Here is a 23031-nt window from a genome sequence, read left to right as displayed (position 1 = left end):
ACTATCTAAATGAATCAAGCAACCAATGTCGCATGTTATTGAGATCAAACTGGTTAATGGTTAGTTATGCTGGTTAGATTTTCTTGATTCAGTTTTTCAACCAACATTGTGTTTAAAAGGACTGAAAGATGGCCGCTGTCGTTTTCACCTGCTTCTGGAAGTTGAGCGCGGGCTTCAGATGCCAAAAGTAACGACTGTTGAAAACAAAAGAAAAAAGGCGAAAAACAACAAAAAAAGCAAGCCAAAAAAACACAAACTAGTCAAAACAATCAAACAAACATACAAAATGTCGAATAACTCGTGCTCTTTTTGCAATACGCTATTTTTTCAGTATCGCAGGATTAGCTCAGAAGTTTTCTCTCACATGTGGATTTACTCTGTTCTTGCGTTATGGGTGACAAGTTATATGAAAACGTGTTATGACTTGTTCACCTCATGCCTTTATGTCACCTTAAGATACTAATCTATTGAAATTATTGTTATTTACAGCCACTTGCTTAGGGGTTAATAACTGTACAAGCCCTAAACACGGCAGTTGTAAAACAACGGACATTTGCCAGTGTAATCCTGGCTACATAGGTCAGTTATCTGAAGCGTTGTGTGGCTGTTTGTTGTTGTTGTTATTATAAATGCATACTAGATTACTTTTAAGAAAAAATTATAGATTAACGGTAACCAGTGCTATTGTATGTTATCGGTCAGCGGAGATGAACGAAAGAGAAGGCGGGAAAAATCGGTGGGGGTCTAGGGAGGAGTGACAAAAAACAATATTTCCTTCTCTTTCTTCGGCGCCCTACCCTCGCCTTTCTTTTCTCTCGCTCGCCCCACTTTCGGCCCGCTCCTGCACACTGAAAGCCTGGATTGGCTTACCGGGGGCTGGAAAACAGCCACAAATGAATTGTTCAAAGGAACAGTTGGCGACGAAATTTATGTGAAAAATTCTGGCTGTATAAGTTGATAAGTAGACTAGTAGTTTGCTTTGATATTCAATAAGCAACTTCGAATAACGAAGTACTCTATCAATTTTTTCCGTCTATTGTTACTTTCAGTTATTCTCAACAGAGATTTTCATCTAAAATTATCACGTCTCAGCCGCCTTGCGCTTATGAAGACGTACTCAGCTTATTATACTGCTTGCAATAATATTTGTTCTAAAAATAGGTACATTCCTCGTATCCACAGGTGCTAACTGCAGCATTGTTCCTACTTGTTACAATGTATCGAATTGTACTGGCAATGGAATCTGTGTGGATTTCGATGTATGCAAATGTAATACAGGATGGACTGGAGGCAACTGCACCCAGTACTCGTGTGAACAATTGGATTATTGCTCAGGTAAGTTATCTCGGACAAAATATTCTTCAAATAAATGAAAAGATGTATATTTCCCTTCTTTCCTTCTTCACTCTTCCCCTCTTTCTTTCTTTCTTCATCTTTCAGCTTTTTCCTGTTTTATTTATCTCTGGTTTAACTCTACCTCTGTCCATTTCTCTCCCCCTGCTGTTTTCAAGAGCACGGTAGCTGCGTGGCTTTTGACAAATGCGCCTGTGATTATGGCTGGACCGGGGTAAGCTGCGCCCTTCCTGATTGTGAAGCTGTCAATCAATGTTCCAAAAAAGGAGAGTGCATTTCCAGCGACAAGTGTCGCTGTCTTCCGGGTTTTATTGGAGCGGATTGCGGTCAGTTGGCGGACTGTAGCCATCTCGCAAACTGCAGTGGCCAAGGCGTTTGCGTTTCTATCGAGAAGCTGAATGTGTCTTGCAGTTGTTATCTTGGTTTTACTGGAGATAACTGCAGTCAGCCCACTTGCACAACCGTAAATAATTGTTCTGCCCATGGTGCGTGCGTAGAAGCCGAGTTCTGCAAATGTGACTTGGGATACATTGGAACTGACTGCAGTAACTTTTCTTGTGAGGCTGTCAACTATTGCTCCGGTATGTACATCGTTTTGAAATTTAAAATTGTTTCGTCAATAATCTTTTCCCGAGTTTTTGTTACCAAAAAGTGACACATCATTTGCCTCCCACAAAGATCCGTGAAAAATGGTTAGCAAGATTGTCAATGTCTTTGGATGGTCGAAATTGTTGGGCACTTTCATCACGAGGTGCTTTTCTCGCAACGACACCGGAGCTCAGAATGCTATATGATAATAATCTTAGGGTTCTCCCCTACATCTTTCGTTCCCAAGCTATTTTTAGCTTCTTAAATAAATAAATACGGTAAGACAAGGCTGACAAATGATGTTCTTTTTTCTTTGCTGCAGGAAATGGAAAATGTGTCGACTTCGACGTCTGCCTCTGCAATTCCTCCTGGTCGGGTCGAGCATGCAGCGTTCCTGATTGCAGTGCCGTAAAAAATTGTTCTGGTCAAGGAGATTGTATCCTACCCAACGTTTGTTCTTGTTATCCAGCTTTTGATGGTGCATACTGCGATCAGAAGGCAAAACCAAACATTAATCCACCAAAATTTATCCAAACATTTTACAACGCGGCCATTGTGGAAAATTCTCCTGTAGGAACAGTTATTTTACAAGTAAAAGCCAATGATACAGATTCAGGAAGAAATGGTCAGATATTTTATGCAATAATTGGTGACGATAGAATAGAAAGTATTCTTACCATTGGGGGACAATCCGGAAAGATTTACAGTGCAAAGACACTGGATTTTGAGACGACTGAGATGAAATCATTCAACGTGACCATGGTTGCTGCAGATAACGGATATCCACAGAAATCTGGAATGGCTACTGTTCAGATAACAATTGTGGATGAAAATGACAATTGTCCAACCTTCATCGAGCCACCAGGAGATCTAAAACTAGAATTCCCTACACTCATTCCCGGAGAAACCGTAACCAAAGTTTCTGCAGTTGACTTGGACAGTGGAGTAAACAGTGACATAACTTATAGCCTATCCAAAAATGACGCGTTCTCTATTGATCCTAGAACTGGTGTGGTTACCGTGGTGTCCAACTTGATGGAGAAAGTTCATCACCTCACTGTTAGTGCCAGTGACAACGGGGACGTTTCATGCATAACAGACATCAGTTTGACAGTTGAAATCGGCATCTCTCCGACGACGAAGCCCCGGACTAGATCTACCACTCCCTTCACAAACAGGAAATCTGAAACCTCTAGTACATCTACTTTGCCTGAGACTACGACTTTCACAGGTGAGTTTGTTTCCATTTGTAAATGGCGAGAACATCATCAAAGCGCTTTTATTGGCTAAATAGTTAAATGAAAACCTCAAACGAAAGAAAATAAAAGAACAAAATACGTGCAAGGGTTATGAACGAATATAGAGCGAAGATGAACAAGATGAACAAACGACAAGATTCACCCAATTTAAAACGAAAACCTTTGACATATTCACGTGAAAATTTTTCAAGATGCACAAACCACGATTTGACCTCTCTGACGAGCAGAATTAACTATTTTACATTTATCACTGAAATTAAAGATGGGGTCAACTCGCTTGCCGATTCGATTCTGTAACTGAATCAGTACTGGAGAAACCGCACAGAAATATCATGGAGAGATTGAAAGGGTTAACGTAAACGTTATGTTCATTAAAAGTGCAAGTAAGTTACCAATTGTTATAACAAATTCAGAAAGTGTTTTACTATTTTAGAATCATTTGTGTTATGACAACGTAGTAACAACTCATTAATGAATAAAATAAACCGTAGTATGGAAACCCGCACGTCGCATGCTTGACGTAAACAGATCCGAATCCTCCATTAAGCGGACAAGTAAAAAGAGGAATTAACCGGAATTCGTTAATTTCTTTTTCGTCCGAGTTCAAGTTTGAAAAATATTTTTTGTTTTCTTTTTGGACAAAGGAGCGACTACTTCGCACGTACCAACGGAGGCAGGCGCGGTTCCTCAGGAAGGTCCGAATTATGTAATAATTGGTGGGTCCGCAGGTGGAGGATTATTGCTTCTTTTGATTGCAGTATTGGTGATCAGAAAATGTCTTTGCAAAGCCAAGACATCTTCAGAAAGACACACTACGGGGAGACTGAATGCTGGTATGGATTTTGAGATGTCTAAGAGGAATTGAGAACAAGCTATATCTTATAATAGGTTTCAAAATAAAAGTTTGCCTTGGAGAGAAAAAACCTGAGATAACTTCTTGGGTTACCTGTGATCGCAGTCCTTTACTTGTATACTCAGTAGTAAAGCGAAGATTTTTTACAAGCCCACTTACGGAGTTAATAGTATTAGTATCAATATCAGTCAGTAACAAGCAGAACAAAAGCATTCCGACGTTTGTGTCATTAAGAGATTACACTTCTCACTTAAACCTAGTATATCGTTGTTATGTAAAGATCATCAGTAATGCTGGAAGTAGAATTAGTAGCGGCAATAAAAGAAGCAATACACTGTAGGAGTGGTGTTAACAGAGGCAGTAACAGTAACAGTAGCAGAAGGCCATTAACTAACCTACCTATACATCTATATCTCAGTTACAGATGATAACTTGTTTTTAAACTTAAAAAAGATAGGATAGAAAACGGCGTATAAGCGATTAAAAACATAATAATTTTAGGAACGAAGAATTGACACAGCACAAGTTTAATTTTCTATCTGATTTTGAGTGTGAGATAAGTTTGAATAAAAGCATGAATGGATGTTAATTTTGTTGTGCAGTGTGAGAAGCGGCTTCATATATAGCTATATCGATAGCTTTCATAGGCGATAAGAATTCATTTTTTTCCCAGAACAGCACTAACTCCTCATCCCTGGTGTGACTGCATCTTCTTTTCTTTTAAAAAAATAAAAAATGAAAAATGCGTCAGTAGTATTAACTGAAAAGAAAAACCGGACCTGACATGATACGACTGCACAAGATAATTCGTATTTATCAATTAAAGCAAACTGGTACCATAGAGGGTTTCTGAAGCTAACGTTTCGAGCGTTAGCCCTTAGTAAGAGTGAATGGCGTAGGGCTAACGCCCAAAATGTCAGCTCTAGAAACTCTCCTCGGTGGCCAATCTACATCATCAACTAATTTGATCTAAACAAAATTATTATTAGGCCTTTAGCTGCCCGCGCTGTTTGTTGGTCAATAGTTTATGTTTTACCAGATTTTATCTTAATTTTTTTGCCCAATGGGTCAGATTGGTATGTAGATATAAAAAGGGCGTGACCGTGATTAACGCAATTCAGTTGTTACTGAAGATAACTACTGACTTGAGTTATCATTTTATCCTCGTTAAGTTTGACTATGATAATTAACGTTTGTGACGTCACATCATCGCAGCAAATTATTTTTCATTTGGAAAATCTTTGAGTTTTATGCAGAGATGATTTACAGACGAAAATAAGATGAAAGCGGTCTGGATTGTTTTATTCGCTTTTGCGATTGCCTTCTTTGGCAAAGGTAAGCAGTAATTTATGTCACGTTTACTGTTAACGATTACAGCTTGTGCTAATAAAAAGCAATTTGTCGGAAATGTCTGTTTGACAGATTGACAAGTGTACTACACACATTGAAACCTTTCTACAAAATGGCGATTGACGCCGTGTTTGCATCAGAGATTTGGAATAAAAAACGCCGAAGCTGCAAGTCGGATAAACCGAGCCTAAACGGCTAACAGAAAAAAAAAATTAAATCAAAACAAAAAAACAGGGCTCTCGGTAGCTGCTATGAAAGATAAAGAACCGCAGCCATTTGCATTGATTTTCTATATACAAGTTAGTTAACTTACAAAATATTTCAGGGAATTTCAAATAACTCGCAAACAAATCGTCTCAAGCGAGACTATTACCACTGTAGTTACGTTTAGCGGGAAGAAAGATTTGGACTTTCGATCATCACTTCGAGCAATGTTTTGTATTTTAATTCTTTTGCTTACGCTAAATCATGATGCAAAGTTAGAAGAAAAGATACGATATTGTTATTTACTAGAATTAAAGCTCATTTGATACCAGTTAATGGAACACAGGAAAATCATGTTCATGAAGCATCCTAGCGTCTATTCTATAACAAGAATGCAATTATTTTGTTTCTCAGGGAATTCTTTGCCATCACACTATCTTAAGGAAGGACACATTTCTCCTTCATTACGTTTGGAGTCTATCAAACACAGACATAGTCGAGGTGTAGATGATTTAGGTGGGGTATTCTACAACACTCATCGCAATCCTGAAGAACTAATTAGAGAGCCTGTATCTGGGGCTGATTTGGTCAAAGGGGGCACTAGAACACCTCAAGATCAAGAACACGGGTCAAGATCAGATCTCCCTGAGTGGGGCTCTGGTGCTACTACAAATACAGAGCCTAAAACACAATCAGACAACAAAGAATGGAGCTCTGGAGATCTTGAGGGTACGGAACTCGATTCTGAAAGAGACCCTGGAGCAATACAAGATATAGATCTTAAAGCAGAAACAGGTACCACAGATCGGAGCTCTAAAGAATGGGACTTTGACGCAAGTCAAGATGAGGAGCCTGCAGCAGAAAACAGAGAATGGAGCTCTGAAGATCCTGAAGATATGGAACTCTATTCTGGATGGGGCTCAGTCGCAACTCGGGATTTGGAGCCTGAAGCAGAAAACAAAGAATGGACCTCTGAGGATCCTGAAGATACGGAACTCTACTCTGGATGGGGCTCAGTCGCAACTCAAGATGACGAGCCTAAGGTAAAAAACAGAGAATGGATTTATGAAGATCCTGAATATACGGAACTTCATTCTGGATGGGACCCAGTTGCAACTCAAGATGACGAGCCTGCAGCAGAAAACAGAGAATGGACCTCTGAGGATCCTGAAGATACGGAACTCTACTCTGGATGGGGCTCAGTCACAACTCAAGATGAGGAGCCTAAGGCAGAAAACAGAGAATGGATTTATGAAGATCCTGAATATACGGAACTCCATTCTGGATGGGGCCCAGTCGCAACTCAAGATGACGAGCCTGCAGCAGAAAACAGAGAATGGGCCTCTGAGGATTCTGAAGATACGGAACTCCACTCAAGATTGGGTTCAGTCGTAACTCAAGGTGAGGAGCCTAAGGCAGAAAACAGAGAATGGATTTATGAAGATCCTGAATATACGGAACTCCATTCTAGATGGGGCCCAGTCGCAACTCAAGATGACGAGCCTGCAGCAGAAAACAGAGAATGGAGCACTGAGGATCCTAAAGATACGGAACTCCATTCTGGATGGGACCCAGTTGCAACTCAAGATGACGAGCCTGCAGCAGAAAACAGAGAATGGACCTCTGAGGACCCTGAAGATATGGAACTCTACTCTGGATGGGGCTCAGTCGCAACTCAAGATGACGAACCTGAAGCAGAAAACAGAGAATGGATTTATAAAAATCCTGAAGATACAGAACTCCTCTCTGGATGGGGCTCAGTCGCAACTCAAGATGACGAGCCTGCAGCAGAAAACAGAGAATGGACCTCTGAGGATCCTGAAGATACGGAACCCCACTCTGGATTGGGCTCAGTTGCAACTCAAGATGAGGAGCCTGAAGCAAAAAACAGAGAATGGACCTCTGAGGATCCTGAAGATACGGAACTCCATTCTGGCTGGGGCTCAGTCGTAACTCAAGATGAGGAGCCAGCAGAAAACAGAGAATGGATATATGAAGATCCTGAAGATACGGAACTCTTCTCTGGACGGGGCTCAGTCGTAACTCAAGATGAGGAGCCTGCAGCAGAAAACAGACAATGGGGCTCTGAAAATCCTGAAGATATGGAACTCCTTTCTGGATGGAGCTCAGTCACAACTCATAATGTGGAGCCTAAAACAGAAAACAGAGAATGGAGCACTGAAGATCCTGAAGATACGGGACTTTATTCTAGATGGGGTTTAGGCGCAACTAAGGAGCCTGAAGCAGAAACAGGTAATATAGAATGGAGCTCTGAAAATCTCAAAGACGCGGGACTTGATTCTGAGACAAAGCTTGATAAAAGGGATACTGGAAATCCTGAAGATAAGGAACCGGAATCGAGAACTGAGGAACCAAACCGGAGCTTTGATACAGCTCAAAATATGGAAGAGGAACTGCAAAAGCAGGCAGATTTACAAACCTCAGTGAGATCTGTTAGGTCATCGGTTGATGATCCAGCATCAAAGTATACTGGTGTGTCTGAGGACAAGATGCATTTGAACCCGAAGCAGTTTTCCATAAAAGGTCTAAAAGGAAAATCAGCGCTCAGTTCATCTGCAGACGGAGATACCATGTTCATCATACAATTTCCATCCCAAGGAAAAACAACTGCACCACTAAGGAATGAGAAAAAGGACGAAGTAAAATTGTCATCGCCTAATGGTAAAGTCTTGAATCTTAATTCAGTTATTCAGTTGAATTCAGTCGACGATGGTGATGGCCACGCAAAAATGATGGAAGAGAAAAAACCTGAGGAAAAAAGTTGGATTTCTGTAGCTGAAGCTGTTGTTGGCTTTTCCTTCACAATGATTGTACTTTTTGTCGCCTTTCTCCTATTTGCATGGTAAGCTATGTTTTTATGTAGGTGTTACTGCGCTAATGTTTGGTATTAGTAGGATTTTGGCAGGCATATGTAAGATGTTAGTTCTCATCTGCCGAATAACTCTCTCCGCTGGCCATAAACAAATTGTGAGAGACACAATGGCTTAACCCTTTAATCCCTAGGATTGACCAGCTTCCAATTTCTCCTTACATTGTCACCCGTGAATCAAACATTGAGGTCACAAGAATGAAGGAAACTATCATCACCTTGTAAAGCTCTTGATTTTTAAACAAATTCTCCTTGTCAGCACTTCAGGAAATGCACAGAGAACAGTATGGAGAATATGCATACTGATGTTAGGGTGTAAAGGGTTAATGGTGAGCATGCAGGACTGCGAGATAAGGAGGTCTGGATTTAAGCCATGGATTGATAGGTCATTGATCTGTTCTTGTTGTTGCCTCCGGAATGTGAAGATTTTCCATCACCGCATACCTTTTTGAACAAGAGGAATTTGCAAAATAAAGGCAAATAAAGTCGTTTGTTACAAAGACCTGCCGGACGGTCTAAACCTAAACACATCAATTTGATTGTCAGCTCAAAAGTGAAAAGTAACATCTTGTTAATCTTGATCTTCCCATAATCCCTTGTTAAGGACATGATTGATGTCAATCTTGATGCTTATCTCATCTGGGCTTGTTACAACAGTCCTAAACTGACCTTGCAATCTGTTACCATTATTGTCATTTAAGCTAATTGACATTACAAATTAAACTCTTCATATCACTTTCTCTACAAAGGCCAGTACGAAAGTATTACGCACGTTTATCCAAGTGCACTAGGAATAACGACCGTTTTGAGCGAGGAGGACAATATGAGAAAGATGCACTGACAAGTATCAGAGTTGACAAGGGTCATCCATGGAATCCTCCAGTTCAGCGGACAACCAACCACCCAGCACCAACAAGCTATCAAGTGCCAGGACAATATGTGGAAGATGCACTGACAAGTATCAGAGTTGACAAGGGTCATCTATGGAATCCTCCAGTTCAGCGGACAACCAACCACCCAGCATCAATAAGCTATCAAGTGCCAGGTATTCACCAAGATCAATCGTCATCGTTGAGTTCATTTTTAGACCCAAAATAATTATACGATCCTGAGACTTAACAGAGTTAATTTTTCTTCTAAAAATTTTCGGAAAATGATAGAGTCTCATATTGCATGGAGGACATGGGCAGATGTTGCCGCTGATGACAAAAAGAGAGATCGAAGAAATGCAGAGAGGAGAAAGATTATCAAGAAACAGACTACCGGAAAAAACGACTCCTTCGCGAACAGCATAAAAATTGCCAAAGTGATCATTGATGCACATGCAAAGAACAAGAAAAAAGAGAAGAAAGCATCTCAAAAGCGACGTATTATCAAGCACTGCACTTCTGAAGTTGACAACAGACGAAGAATGTCCCTTACACAACAGCTTGAAACTGCTCGATCGATAATTGTCCCTGATAAGAGTCAACAAGAGAGCCTGGAACGATCAAAGAAGAAGAGCCGCTTGATTAAGGATCAGCTGGCTGGAAAAAGAAGGCCATCATTCTCAGAGGAAATCGAAGTTGGCAAGAAGGTGATTGTGGACAGTGAGAAGAGGTTTAGAGTACCACTAGCCGTTGCTCAGGAGGTAAGTTGTTTTCATTTTATACATATTTCCCTTATAGTATAAAACACTGTCAGGCAGGTAATTGCGCGCAACTTAGTTTACGTATATGTGAACGTTACTATATAGAACAAAAAAAAAGTAGTTTATTTTATCTGCAAGCCAAACAGACAAGCAAATCGAAAGAAAATGAAACCAATTCACAATCAGAGCTACATTTGATGTAAGATCACTCCTTATTCTATGTACTAACCGTTGTGATAATGCGTTTCCCGTTGTCAAACAGATGCTTGGCGTGCAAGTGCCTCTTGCCAGAAAAAGGAGTTACACCTACTCCGAGATCCTTGATGATCTGATTAAAACAGATGGAGGGCAGTCGGAAATATCTGGTGTCAAAGCTAGTGATGGTCAAGACAGAGATGCTAGTGATGGTCAAGACAGAGATGCTAGTGATGGTCAAGACAGAGATGCTAGTGATGGTCAAGACAGAGATGCTACTGATGGTCAAGACAGAGATGCTAGTGATGGTCAAGACAAAGATGGGCTGGCCAGGTGACTGTTATTATTCAATAATTTTTTTTTTCAAGGCTTTCATACCAAGAATGGGAAGGGGCATTAAGATCTTTTCACAATTTAACATTTTTTAGAACAATTTCAATTGACAGAACAGCTGTACTGGTGTTACCTAATAAGCACTACTGTGGTTAGAAAAGTCAAAACATGAGATGATACATGGATTGCAGAATACAGTTTCGAAATGTTTGGTATGTAGTGGAGATAAAAATGTCTATAGTTTGGTTTTGTGCTCAGTGATAAATATCTCTCGAATTATACGTCAGATGTGGGTTTTTGTTGTATTTCAAATGGATTAAGTTTATAAAATTTAAAAAACGATCTCTGGCTAAAACTTTTAAAAATACGAGCTTTCGGCTGTTTGCGCTACAGCCTTCAACGGGTAAAATGATAAAAAGTTAAGAAATACTAGGTGTGAAGTGCAAAGTAGGAAATTAAAAATGCTAATAACTAAGAATGTTTGTTAAAAATACTAGGTGTGAAGTACAAAGTAGGAAATTAAAAATGCTAATAACTAAGAATGTTTGTTAAAAAGAATGTTGTATTGTCCGGGCAAAGGACAGGAATTGTTGTCCGCATTGGGAGTTAACTTGGAATGCCACGCTTCTAGTGTTTTTCTTGTTCTAAAACTGCCTTTGTCAATAATAGATGCATTATCAAAGTCTATTGCGTGATTATTGGCCCAGACGTGATTGGAAATTCTTGAGCCTTTTACCGCGGTTTTCACATTTCTGAGGTGTTCTTTCTTTCTTGTGTTGAAGGCCCTGCCAGTCTCACCAATATAACACCATGAACAGTCACCACAAGGAATTTTATAAACAACATTTGTTTGAGATTCCAATAATGGTCGAAATTTTGGGGCCGGGAACTGTTGTTGGAGGGTGATAAGTGGTTTGTTCACCACTGTGATGTCGTGTTTTTTGAGGACACGAGTCAGAGGTTCTGTTACGCCTTTAATGTATGGAAGAGAGGCGAACGACTTGCGTGATTCGGACGCCTCGACCATCTTGAAAAATGTGCCAACAAGTTCCTCCGGGGACAACACTGTCAACCCGACGCTCAACAGTGTTGTCCCCGGAGGAACTTGTTGGCACATTTTTCAAGATGGTCGAGGCGTCCGAATCACGCAAGTCGTTCGCCTCTCTTCCATACATTAAAGGCGTAACAGAACCTCTGACTCGTGTCCTCAAAAAACACGACATCACAGTGGTGAACAAACCACTTATCACCCTCCAACAACAGTTCCCGGCCCCAAAATTTCGACCATTATTGGAATCTCAAACAAATGTTGTTTATAAAATTCCTTGTGGTGACTGTTCATGGTGTTATATTGGTGAGACTGGCAGGGCCTTCAACACAAGAAAGAAAGAACACCTCAGAAATGTGAAAACCGCGGTAAAAGGCTCAAGAATTTCCAATCACGTCTGGGCCAATAATCACGCAATAGACTTTGATAATGCATCTATTATTGACAAAGGCAGTTTTAGAACAAGAAAAACACTAGAAGCGTGGCATTCCAAGTTAACTCCCAATGCGGACAACAATTCCTGTCCTTTGCCCGGACAATACAACATTCTTTTTAACAAACATTCTTAGTTATTAGCATTTTTAATTTCCTACTTTGTACTTCACACCTAGTATTTTTAACAAACATTCTTAGTTATTAGCATTTTTAATTTCCTACTTTGCACTTCACACCTAGTATTTCTTAACTTTTTATCATTTTACCCGTTGAAGGCTGTAGCGCAAACAGCCGAAAGCTCGTATTTTTAAAAGTTTTAGCCAGAGATCGTTTTTTAAATTTTACAAGATGTTTTATCCTGGCTGCGGCCCCTCTATCTTTTCACGGATTAAGTTTACTCCTGTCAATCAACTGAAAGACACACCTCCCGGAAATGAGCCTTCCAAGTTGGTCATTCTTTTATTTGATCATTTTTGAATAAGCTAACCATTCAGTTATTAAAGCTGTTGAAGTAAGTTGGTATACACCGTGGGATGCCTGCATGTGCTGTCACTACTAATTAGTTGACCTCTTAATGCAATAGTCCAAGCCTACATGGAATGTTTTACTGCGGTTTACATCACTCTGCAAGCAAGCAATATGTTTTATAGCAAAGACCACCAATTGGCTTAGGTCTGCCAAGTTTTATTGCTCAAACACTGCGAATGATCAAGAGTTAAACACAATGTAACTAAGTCCAACTGCAAGAAGGTGTCTTTGTAATTATCTAGAGAATTCAGTATTAAACTATTAATTATTAATAAACTTAACTCATTGTACATCATGAAAATTCTGTCTGTCAAATGTTTTTGTAAATCGGTACATTGAAGAGAGACTTACTAATTCAGCAGGGACAGAGGGTGTCTATGTCCTTCTCCAGAGAATTTACTGTTTGTTGCCCCTATTGGTGAAATGCAATTTGCAAAAAGATGATTTAAAAGCAGTCTATATGCAAGTCCATTATTTATGTCTGTGTAAACATAATTACTATTTCTTAATTCTTTTTTTGCAGTGTCTGAATATGTTATGAAGATGTCATCTCACAGGAATTAACAAAAACCTTTTTTTTTTCAAAAAAATACTTCTGGAAAATGTTCCACATTACAACATTGTACTTAAGTCTTGCTTTCCATTTCTCTGTTTCTTTCTGGAAGAGGAAAACTTGATTTGTTTTTCTCGTTGTGTGCTTTGTAAAGATGTTAAAAAGAAGTTCTTTTCTGTCAACACCACTGTTCATTTTTGGTTAACATTCCCTAAAATTACAAATAATTGAGACTTTCTTTGTGCATTTACAGTATTCTTTCCGTGTAATTCATTGAAATAGTACTCATGTTAAGAAGTTTCTTGAACTCTGAAAAAACAATATTTTTACATGTTTCAAAGGTCTGTCATGTTATTATTAAGGGAAATCTGAAGACTACTCTTTAAGTGTTCCTGTTGTTGTGTAATTTACCAAATTCCCAACATCCTTCTGTAAGATTGCAATATATACAAACTTTGTGATGTTCTTTAATTGCCTTTAGAGTTAGCTATGCTCTGCTGTCTTCGGTAAATTTTTTCTTTTACTCTGACAATAAAGCTACTTGATCAGAAAAAAAGGCAAACCAGTATTACTCTTACTACTTTTGTTCCTATTTGTAATTAAAGTTCTGGCAAACTAACAGTATTCTTAAGACTATATCAGCATGAAAATTCATACACTTGCTTACATGTATCAGGGTTCCAAGTTCAATTTTCTAAAAAGTCGCCTATTGGCCACTTTCAATTCTAAAATGGTTGCCATAAAAAAAGTTTTGACCCCCTCAATTTGATAATTTGATCATGTTTTACACACTTTTCTTTTTTTTTTTCCAAATCTGTTGGTGGCCAATTAGCAACTTAAGTTGAAATTTTGGTTACCAAATATCTTTTTTAAACTCCCTGTGGTGACCAAAATGGTTGCAACTTGGAGCACTGTGTATGTTCAATATCAGCTGGTTTTTCTGATGTAGCACATCAGGGAGAGAAAAATTCAAAAGTAAACAAGACATCACAATTGCCAAAATGATTCAGCTCAATAAAAACCAATTTCATGGAAGGAAAGTAAACAGATTTCAATAAATTTTAGAGAAATCAATATTAAATAGTGGAGAAATAACCAGTAGTGGCATTTTCCACAAAATTTCTTCTACACTTATCATAATCTGATATCATAAATTATTCAGTTTTAATAGGATCTTTAGAGCCATTTGTGGCATTCTTTTGAACAGCCAATTTCTGTCCTATTCCATACAAGTATGTAGCAAGCATAACTAAACCAGCCCCAGATACAAAAGGCAAACTGAGATTAAACTGGAATAAATAAACTGATACAATACAAGAAACGACAATTGATACAGCTGCCGCAAAGCCTTTTAGAATGTTATCAGCATACTTAACTACAATGCCAACTAAAAGACCTCCAAATGTCTGCATTGCAATAATTAGCCAGACAAGTTTGTGGTAACCAAAGAAAATGCCTTTTTCTTTGATCTTACTCCCATCATTGATATACATGCCCATGGTGCCAATAATGACACCAAATATGGCCAACTGGAAGTTCCTGGCCCACAGAGGTGTCGCAGTTCCCTTGAGGGTCTTTTCAAAGTACACACCTAAAGAAAGAATGAGTGTGAATGACAAAATATTATATCTATTCTAAAGTTAATTTAAAACAACTTATTCATTCCTCAGCAATCAAATAAAAAGGTCACAAAATTAATGGAAAGGATTCTCAATTCAGGAAGCTACTGATTGTCAAACAAATTCTCCGTGTCAATACCTTAGTAAACTGTAAAGAGAACAATATGGAGAATAAAAATGAAAAACTTATTTTTAAGGTTAAAGGGTTAACATCATCCTTCTCCTACAAAATTTCCTCATACCTGCAAATCCAGAGCACATACTAGAAGCTACAACTGCGGCAAGCCCCAGTAGAGGGTTGTGTGTTTTAGACAAGGTGTTATGTGTCGAGAGCTTTTCCTTCGAGCTTTGTGTCACAGGACCATTAACAGGCTGTAGCTGCACAACAGACACCCCAACAAATAGCATAAACAGAGACAGCCATTGAACCCTATTAATTGGTTTACTCAGCATAGCAATTGAGAAGAGTGCTGTTGTCAGAATCTTCAACTGATAAGATACCTGCAGTGGGGTGGATTGAAAGCACATATGTGAATTGTTCTTCTTAACTAATCAGATTTGATTTCTGATCCAAGATCAAGTGGGTTTCTTTTAACTAAACAGAAACAAAAAATCTACCCTTACATCATTAAACTTTGTGATGAAACACTAAATAAAGTGGTGAAAGATCGACAAGTACATTGTATAAAGCATGTACATTTCAACTGAATTTTAATAATCCAGGATTTTTTGTAATTAAATATTCAGTTGGATGGAACTTTTACAACTGAACCAGAAATTCAATCAGATTCTATGAAATAACTTACTGCTTTACATTGCCATGAATCACATTTTTAGCAAAAAGATTGCTTGCTACTCCTTGAATATTTTCCCATAGAAACCAATCTAATCAAATGAATGAATGTGGAGGGAGGAGTGTTTGGATTTATAATCTTGTTTCTGGATTTCATGAAAAACAAAAGCACAAAAAAAATGGGGGAATCTTCATGAACCCAAGATGAATTTTACCATAGAAAGGAAACCTGAGTCTTCCATGAGCTTTTTTCTTCATAGATGTGTACCAGTAATCTGTATGGTAGGCAACCTTCTAAAACAGGCAAGGCCTTTTCTTCAAACTTATTTTTTAAACAAATGTGACCACTGAGAAACTTCACATGTTGTAACACTAAGTACCTGATATGTTGCAGCATCTAGGTTGGAAACTGCCAAATACAGTAGATTATTCTGAACAGTGTAAATGCAAGCAGGCACAAGCATCTTTGCCATATCCCAAGGATGACCAACACTAACAGTATATAAATACTTTATCCACTCAACTATGCTACGTTTTTCTGCCAGCAGAATCAGCATAGTTGTAACTACTTTCACAACCTCTGTTATCATCACTGCTGTACTGGAAAAGTACATGTCACCAGGCAGTGTCCGTGTGTATCTCATAGTTAATATGAGAGAAGCATTTTGAACCGTCAGGATTATAAGACTCCATGCTTTGATACCCCACTGGCTGCCTGTTTAAGAGCAACACAACCAAAGCATTAAATAAATAAAGGGGGTAAGTTTCTAAAGAAACTGTGGTGCTGCATCAGCGGGGGGGACTGAGTTGATAATGTAAATTGACCATTGTAAAGAGTTTCAAAGCTGATGTTTCGAGCATTAGCCTTTTGTTGGAGCAAAAGTGAAGAGAGAAATTGATAAACTCTTACTAATGACTCCCTCTAAATACCAGTGGATGGGTTAATGCCATTAAAAGTAAAAAAAAAATAATTTTTTTTTGTACCCTTGGGTCCTAAGGGCAGCATTACTGGCTAAATTCTAAGAACTGAACTGTACAGAGATCAAATCATAACATAAGGATGTCTGTGCTCTACAATTTGACAAAAGAGTTTGGATTCCTCAATATCCCTTCCTAAAATGTAAGTTAGCATGTCAGTTGTTTGTTAACTCTCTCACTCCAAGGAGTAACCAAAAAGGAAGCTCTCCCAAGAATATCTGAACACTTTCAAGTAGAGACATGACGACAAGGTAAAAAAATCAAGAGGATATAATTTGTTGAACTCCTAATTCTCAAAAGCAAGGGTTAAAAAAATCTTTGGTACACAGTGCAGAAAATCCATATTTTAACTCTATAATCAAAGGATTGAACACCAAATTTCATAACATATCAATCTCACCGCAAAGGTCATCTGGTTATCAAAAATTATTGGTAAAATTTCCGCACAGCCCCATACTATTGTAAAACAAATCTCTTTTCCCAATGGCAATGTATGTCAAAATAGCAGCGACTGCCACTGTGGCTGGCCAACTCTCTTACAAAAGTGAAAGAACCTAGTTAGTTTGATATATAAATGTTAATTTTCCAAATTAATTAAACAGCACATGGCACCGGAAGTCTACTAAGTGAGTATGCTTTGAAGAACGAGTTAACAATGGGGAATTGTTGTGATTCACGAAAAAAAAAAACTGGAGCTTTATTCTGCAAGTTTGATCAATTTTCTTTTGTAATACCAAAGTAACCAGTTTTTTTTACTCACTTTTAAACGTGAATTAGAGACAGGTCTCGTTTTTTCGACAAAAATCATAACAAGATAGCAATGTTTGGTTTTTCAGACCTATCGATCGCGATCGCTTACGTAGACCATAATGTCACGACAATAATACAGTGATTCTCCCGGATAAAATTTAAAAAAAGAGACGTAAAAGAATAAAAAATATTACAAAAAGTTTCGAAACACCATTGGATAACAATGAAACCTGGAGAAATCTCAAGATTCAATGAATACAAAGAATCACTCACTCACCGGCCGCCATTTTTAAGACAAACTACAGCAGGTCATGCTGGGATATAAATGTATAACCTTCACAAGATACCGCTGGACGTAAATCTGTAATTAGAAGGCTCATTGGTTCAAATTTTGCAGATGAACTAACACGATGGCAATATTTACACAAATATTGAGCTAAGCAAAGGAAACCATCTCGATATCATATTAAACTACGGGCTTGTTGTAGTAGCTCGTTAAATCTGTCAAGTGTAGACATGAGTAATCGACCAGTACCCGGTATTACTACGTTATCAGTCAACGGTAAGAGCAACCGGAAGTGGGAACCTACAGTTGTTCAGCAAGGATTCATACCCTGTCATGAAAAGGTCTCGTCTTCGGTTCAAATGCCACGAAAACATGCCTATGAAAAAGATAAAGGTTTGTTTTTTTTTTTTAGTTATGTTCCTCATTCTAGAAGAAGAGATTTTATTTCGTTTTCCTCAAAGAAAGCTGTAGCTGACATATCTGCAAATGTTACGATGATCGATGTTATAATGTGCTTGCATTATCTCTTGACATAAATTGTTTCCGTCATTGAGGCCTTCCTCAATTAAACCGTAATCGATAGTTCTAATTGAGTTACCTCGAGAAAATTGAAGGTTCGACCGGGCAAGATTTCTGCACGGCCTCATACTTCCCTATCTGTCTTCTTAATGATAAAATATCTTGGATAAAGAAAACGCTAGTGAAGTCAATCTAAGATGCCAGCTTACAGAGACTAAGGCTTTTTATCAAGAATAATATGAGGTTATACGGAAATCTTTCCAAGGTTCGTTCTTTCTAAAATAAAACTCGAACCTCCAGACATAAACAGCACAGTCTCCTTCACTTACTCCGCCCTAATTACGTTTGTGGTCTGTCGCGGCAGGTAACAATTGGGTTGTAAAAACATTTCCTATTTGGGAAATATTTTGTCAAATTTCTGTGACATTAGTTTGGGTTTGGGGTGTGCGTTAAAAGTATTGTGTTCTAAGATTTTTATTGGACTCTTTTGATTCTTGATGAGCGTCAACTTTTCAGTCCTATGGCTTGAACTAATTAGAAATTTTTTAATTTTTTGAAGACTTAAATATAACCATGGATGGTGTGTGTGATGAAATTGAAAATTTTTGGCCTGATTCTTCTAGTTTTACAAACTGTGATAACTTGTAGCTACTTCAACAAGGTTTTTTTTTTCAAACTAAAATCAGTTTAAAAAAAGAATTCAGATCATTTTTGTTTACTTTTGTATGTGGTTACCAGCAGGATTGAAGTCAGATCATGGGAGTTCAAGGTTTTTTAAACCCTTTAATTTCCATGATCTACAGAGTACTTCTCCCTTCTAATGCCCCTACATTTCCTTATAAACTAGGAGAGAATATGGTCTTATATCAGGATAACACCAACTTACCAACAGGCTTATTGTGTGTTTTTATAACCTGCTATAAAAGATCATGTTGGAATTGAAGGGAGAAATGACCTGTAGATAAGTTCTGGGAGTGAAAATGTTAAAATTGTTTGGATCATCATAGCATTCCTTTAGTACAAGCAATTTTTTTCTCAGTTTCATGAATTGCACTTGAATGATTAAAACTGTTTATTTTTACTTGTGTTTCAGATACTGTGCCATTTACATCATCCACACTGTTTCGGGTCCTCATCTTTGTCGTCTTAACACTCCAAGCTACTTGCTATTTCTCTTTGCTTCGCTACTCTAGGACAAGATCAAACGAAATGTACTTTACTTCTACGGCAGTCTTTCTCGCAGAAGTTGTGAAACTTTTCACAACGTTAGTGGTGATCTTTGTTCAGTGTGGAAATGTAAAAGCATTTACTTCATATCTCATTGACAACTTGTTTGTGGATCACAAGGCTACATTTCGTCTGTCTGTGCCATCTTTATTGTATGTTGTACAAAACAATCTTGTTTATATTGCAATGACACATTTGGAATCAACAACATTTCAGGTAATGTGGACAATTCTTTTTTGCTATTTTAAAAGTCTGTTTTTAAACTTTGCAGATATATTGCCAAATTGGCAGCTTTAACCCTTTCACTCCCACCAGTGACCAATGCAGAATTTCTCCTTACAATATCAATACAATATCAAGCAGGCAGGTGATGAGAATGGAGAAGAATATCAATCATGAGATTATTAGTTGATCCAATACCAAATTCTCTGAACTAACATCATAAGAATTGTATGGCAGATAGTAAGGAGAATTACTATTTGGATCTTGGGAGTGAAAGGGTTAAATAGTATGGTAGAAGGCAATTTACATTTTTTAACTCTTCAACTCCCAGGAATTATCAACATGTTACTAGACAAAAAAAAACATCCTTCTCTATTTCTTTACCAAGCTCAAAACTAACCATCTCTCTTATTTCTATTTCTACATTATGCTTTTGACTTTGTTGATCCTGGCAGTATGCAGAAGGTATGTCATATGAACTTCATGATGGACCTCGCTCACCATGGAGTCTCTGTGGCTCAGTGGTAGAGCATTGGAGTGTCAGGAATCCAAAGGTCTGAGGTTCAATTCCTCATAGTGACTCACAATTTTTTCTTTCTCCCATGCTCATGAAAAGACAAAAAAAAACATCCTTCTCTATGTTACTAGTCTCTCTATAATATCAATGCATTATCCAGCAGACAAGTATGAGAATACTCAAACTTATCCAGTAGAAGTTGTTATTGTGATCTAACATCAAATTCTACCAGCTAAGTAAAAGGAAATGTGTAGCAGCTAGAGGAGAGAATTAACAATGAGATCTTGAGAGTTAACACTTTCACTCCTAAGATCTTGTTGACAATTCTCCTTACTGTCTGCCATACAACTCCTATGATGTTAGTTTTGAGAATGTAGTCACAGTATTGGATCAACTAATAATCCCCTAATTAATATTTTTCTTTATTCTCATTACTTGTCTGCTTGATATTTTATTGATACTGTAAGGAGAAATTCTGTCTTGGTCACCCATGGGAGTTAGATGGTTAAAGGGTTAACCCTTTCAAAGGCGTGATTTCAGCTCAAACTATACTTCGACCTCTTGGTTCAATTACAATTATTTATGGAATCTGATCTGTGTTTTCTTCATTCTTTCTTTCAGATTACTAATCAGCTAAAAATCCTTACCACAGCTGTATTCTCCATTCTCCTACTCAACAAACAACTTACAAAAATAAAATGGATTTCACTTGTCCTCTTAACTATTGGAGTAACAATGGTTCAGATTGACACCCACACATCAGTGGAAACTGAAATGTCCACAACTAGTTCTGTAAAGAGCCAACAATCAGCTTTTCTTGGATTTACTTCTGTTCTTGCAGCTTCTATGGTTTCTGGATTTGCCGGTGTTTACATGGAGAAAATCTTCAAAACTGGAAAAAGAAAGCTGTTTTGGATCTCAAATGCACAACTGTACACTTTTGGAATAATTCTAAGCTTTTTAGGAGTGGCGTACCAAGATGGAGTAGAAATAGCTAGAATGGGCTTCTTTCATGGGTACGACATCATTGTTTGTCTGGTGATCTTGTTTGCATCAGCTGGTGGAATTATTGTTTCTCTGATTTTGAAATATGCATCGTGTATAACAAAAGGATTTGCCACTTCTTGTGCCATAGTTCTTTCAAGTTTAGTCTCTGTGTATGTGTTTTATTTTATTCCAGGTGTGTTGTTTATCTTGGGGGCTGTGTCTGTTATTGTTTCTGTATTGTTGTATAGCTGTTAGAAGCAGCTTTGGATTTGATTTTTTTTAAATGATGACGGTGATGATGGTGTGGAAAAACAATGTAAATGGATCGATGTCAGTATCTGGGCAACTGCAACCCTACTCCCTCCTCCCTTATAACCCAAGAACAGTCAACTGATAAAAAGTTAAGGTAAAAGTGGGTTAGGGGAGGGGTAGTTATTCAGTTAATCAGATTTTGACATTGATCCCCAAATAATTTACAAATAATATTTTTAAATATAATAATAATAATGAATAGATCTTTTGTGGAGTGAATTCTACATTACTATTGTTGTAATTTTCAATGAGGAGTAGAGGCTGAATAACTTATAAAGTCAAAAGCACTTTATATCATGGTTAGGAAATTTGTATAATTTGTAATTTTGTCAATAGCATGTTCTTGCCTCATAATTCCATGTGTACACTGATGGCATGTGTCTGCAGTGAAGTGTTATGGAGGGAGTTTCTCTCTCCAAAGTTAACACACATTTTTTTAATTAACTATGCAATTGAAATGTTATGAAACAATATTGTTTCATTTGTCTTCCATGTGTTCATCAAATTACTGTGTGTAGCAATTGGGAAGTTTGGAGAGCACTTAACTGAGGAGCTGCAGTTACTCTCAGCCGTGCTATGAGAAATGCTTTTGCATCTTTTGTTACCTTCAAACTTCCCATGGGCTTCAAATCTGAGCCAAAGCAACAATTTTTATGTCATAAGAATCATTATTGTTGATGTACTGGGAGGTACAGGATTTGGACACCAAGGGTGAATTAATTACGTTTTTAAATATTGGTTTGTGAGGTTTGAAATACATTAACATTAAAGAAAATTGTTTGGGTCTCAGGAAAATGAATGTTTTTTTATCTGAGACTGAATATTTGTTGAGTGAGAACTGTGACTTCAATAAAATGAAATTCCTATATTTTATGGAAATTTACAAAAATTGCAATTGGGTGTTGATTAAAAATTCATGTTGTGTGTCAGTCAAAGTTTTCTATTTGCAGAAAATTCTCATATCACAGTGTGGCTGTTTATGATAGTAAATAGTAGCTAGCTGAAAGCATAAATTTAATGTAATTTTGGATAGGATATTTTTGGAAGGGGATTTAGTGGTTTAATTGTGTGTAGCTAAATTTTGATCTTTGACAATATTCTATTGGGTTGCAACTTGCTACAAAATGATGTGAAGTATTTTTATTAGTCATGTAAAAAAAGAGATTCAAAATCATTGTATCATGTATGGCAGGTGGGTTCTGATAGAGAGAATTACATAAAATATAGATTTTATGCAAAACAGCCTATTGGTTATGTTTCACTCTAGTTTCACTTGTAAACATTTATTGATACTCAGTGACTTTGTCTTGACAACTCATCCAGAAGACTGGAATAAAGTTTAGGCGAACAAGTCCCTTATCCTCCCCTCCCCCTCCAGTTCCTGAAGCCTGAACTTGTCACACAACCTCATTTGCTTTAGCCCCTTTCACTGTAAGATCAGAATGCATATTCTCCATACTGTTCCCCATACATTCCCTGAGGTGCTGAAGAGGAGAATTTCATTGTTTCATAATCCAGAGCTTCTCTAGTTGGTACTATTCTCTTCATTCTCATGACCTTAATGTGTGATTTGGGGGTAATATTGTAAGGAGAACTTAGATG

The 23031-nt window shown here is 37.8% G+C and overlaps 4 protein-coding genes and 1 non-coding gene across 7 annotated transcripts in view; 4 read left to right on the top strand and 1 right to left on the bottom strand.

Annotated features, from left to right (window-relative positions):
* The window catches only part of LOC113667860 (uncharacterized), a 54731-nt gene extending 50089 nt beyond the window's left edge, over window positions 1-4642 (top strand). For both annotated transcript variants that reach the window (XM_089207780.1, XM_089207779.1), the window contains exons 37-41: window positions 490-579; window positions 1183-1335; window positions 1512-1934; window positions 2264-3172; window positions 3845-4642. In XM_089207780.1, the coding sequence (XP_089063906.1) occupies window positions 490-579; window positions 1183-1335; window positions 1512-1934; window positions 2264-3172; window positions 3845-4065 (1796 nt within the window). In that variant the 3' untranslated portion in view covers window positions 4066-4642. The remainder of the gene's footprint in view (window positions 1-489; window positions 580-1182; window positions 1336-1511; window positions 1935-2263; window positions 3173-3844) is intronic.
* Window positions 4643-6503: 1861 nt separating this feature from the next.
* LOC113667862 (uncharacterized) lies at window positions 6504-10974 on the top strand. The gene is made up of 4 exons (XM_089207848.1): window positions 6504-8470; window positions 9247-9592; window positions 9660-10127; window positions 10390-10974. The coding sequence occupies exons 1-4, from the start codon at window positions 6504-6506 to the stop codon at window positions 10657-10659; spliced, it is 3051 nt and encodes a 1016-aa protein (XP_089063974.1). The 3' UTR covers window positions 10660-10974.
* A 1598-nt stretch (window positions 10975-12572) lies between these two features.
* On the bottom strand, window positions 12573-17776 carry LOC113667870 (UDP-galactose translocator). 2 transcript variants are annotated; one of them, XM_089207778.1, is made up of 4 exons: window positions 17637-17776; window positions 16012-16346; window positions 15081-15339; window positions 12573-14810 (listed from the first exon to the last, which is right to left on the bottom strand). In XM_089207778.1, exons 1-4 carry the CDS (start codon window positions 17644-17646, stop codon window positions 14374-14376), a joined length of 1041 nt encoding a protein of 346 aa, XP_089063904.1. In that variant the 5' UTR covers window positions 17647-17776; the 3' UTR covers window positions 12573-14373. The 2 variants fall into 2 exon arrangements, with proteins under 2 accessions (XP_089063904.1, XP_027039538.2); XM_027183737.2 differs by lacking the exon at window positions 17637-17776 and adding an exon at window positions 17370-17507.
* Window positions 17715-22669, top strand: LOC113667876 (CMP-sialic acid transporter). Its single transcript, XM_027183742.2, has 3 exons — window positions 17715-18038; window positions 19258-19607; window positions 20752-22669. Exons 1-3 carry the CDS (start codon window positions 17876-17878, stop codon window positions 21370-21372), a joined length of 1134 nt encoding a protein of 377 aa, XP_027039543.2. The 5' UTR covers window positions 17715-17875; the 3' UTR covers window positions 21373-22669.
* On the top strand, window positions 20121-20195 carry Trnad-guc (transfer RNA aspartic acid (anticodon GUC)). Its single transcript is given in 2 exon segments — window positions 20121-20156; window positions 20160-20195. It is a non-coding gene; the product is annotated as a tRNA-Asp (tRNA).
* Window positions 22670-23031: the final 362 nt, after the last annotated feature.

The sequence above is a fragment of the Pocillopora damicornis genome, chromosome 5, assembly GCF_964200805.1.
Source record: "Pocillopora damicornis chromosome 5, jaPocDami1.2, whole genome shotgun sequence".
NCBI lineage: Eukaryota > Metazoa > Cnidaria > Anthozoa > Scleractinia > Pocilloporidae > Pocillopora > Pocillopora damicornis.
This window is presented reverse-complemented; position numbering and strand designations above follow the sequence as displayed.

What these genes read in the sequence shown, in the direction of transcription:
- LOC113667862 (XM_089207848.1), top strand. Translation starts at nt 6,504, where the DNA reads ATGGAACTCTATTCTGGATGGGGCTCAGTCGCAACTCGGGATTTGGAG. An exon ending in GCCTTTCTCCTATTTGCATG is followed by an intron (nt 8,471 to 9,246) that starts GTAAGCTATGTT and finishes TTCTCTACAAAG; the next exon opens with GCCAGTACGAAAGTATTACG. An exon ending in GTTCATTTTTAGACCCAAAA is followed by an intron (nt 9,593 to 9,659) that starts TAATTATACGAT and finishes AAAATGATAGAG; the next exon opens with TCTCATATTGCATGGAGGAC.
- LOC113667870 (XM_089207778.1), bottom strand. An exon ending in TAGATGCTGCAACATATCAG is followed by an intron (nt 15,340 to 16,011) that starts GTACTTAGTGTT and finishes ACCCCACTGCAG; the next exon opens with GTATCTTATCAGTTGAAGAT. An exon ending in TATGTGCTCTGGATTTGCAG is followed by an intron (nt 14,811 to 15,080) that starts GTATGAGGAAAT and finishes TTCTTTCTTTAG; the next exon opens with GTGTGTACTTTGAAAAGACC.
- LOC113667876 (XM_027183742.2), top strand. Translation starts at nt 17,876, where the DNA reads ATGAGTAATCGACCAGTACCCGGTATTACTACGTTATCAGTCAACGGT. An exon ending in TGCCTATGAAAAAGATAAAG is followed by an intron (nt 18,039 to 19,257) that starts GTTTGTTTTTTT and finishes CTTGTGTTTCAG; the next exon opens with ATACTGTGCCATTTACATCA. An exon ending in TGGAATCAACAACATTTCAG is followed by an intron (nt 19,608 to 20,751) that starts GTAATGTGGACA and finishes TCTTTCTTTCAG; the next exon opens with ATTACTAATCAGCTAAAAAT.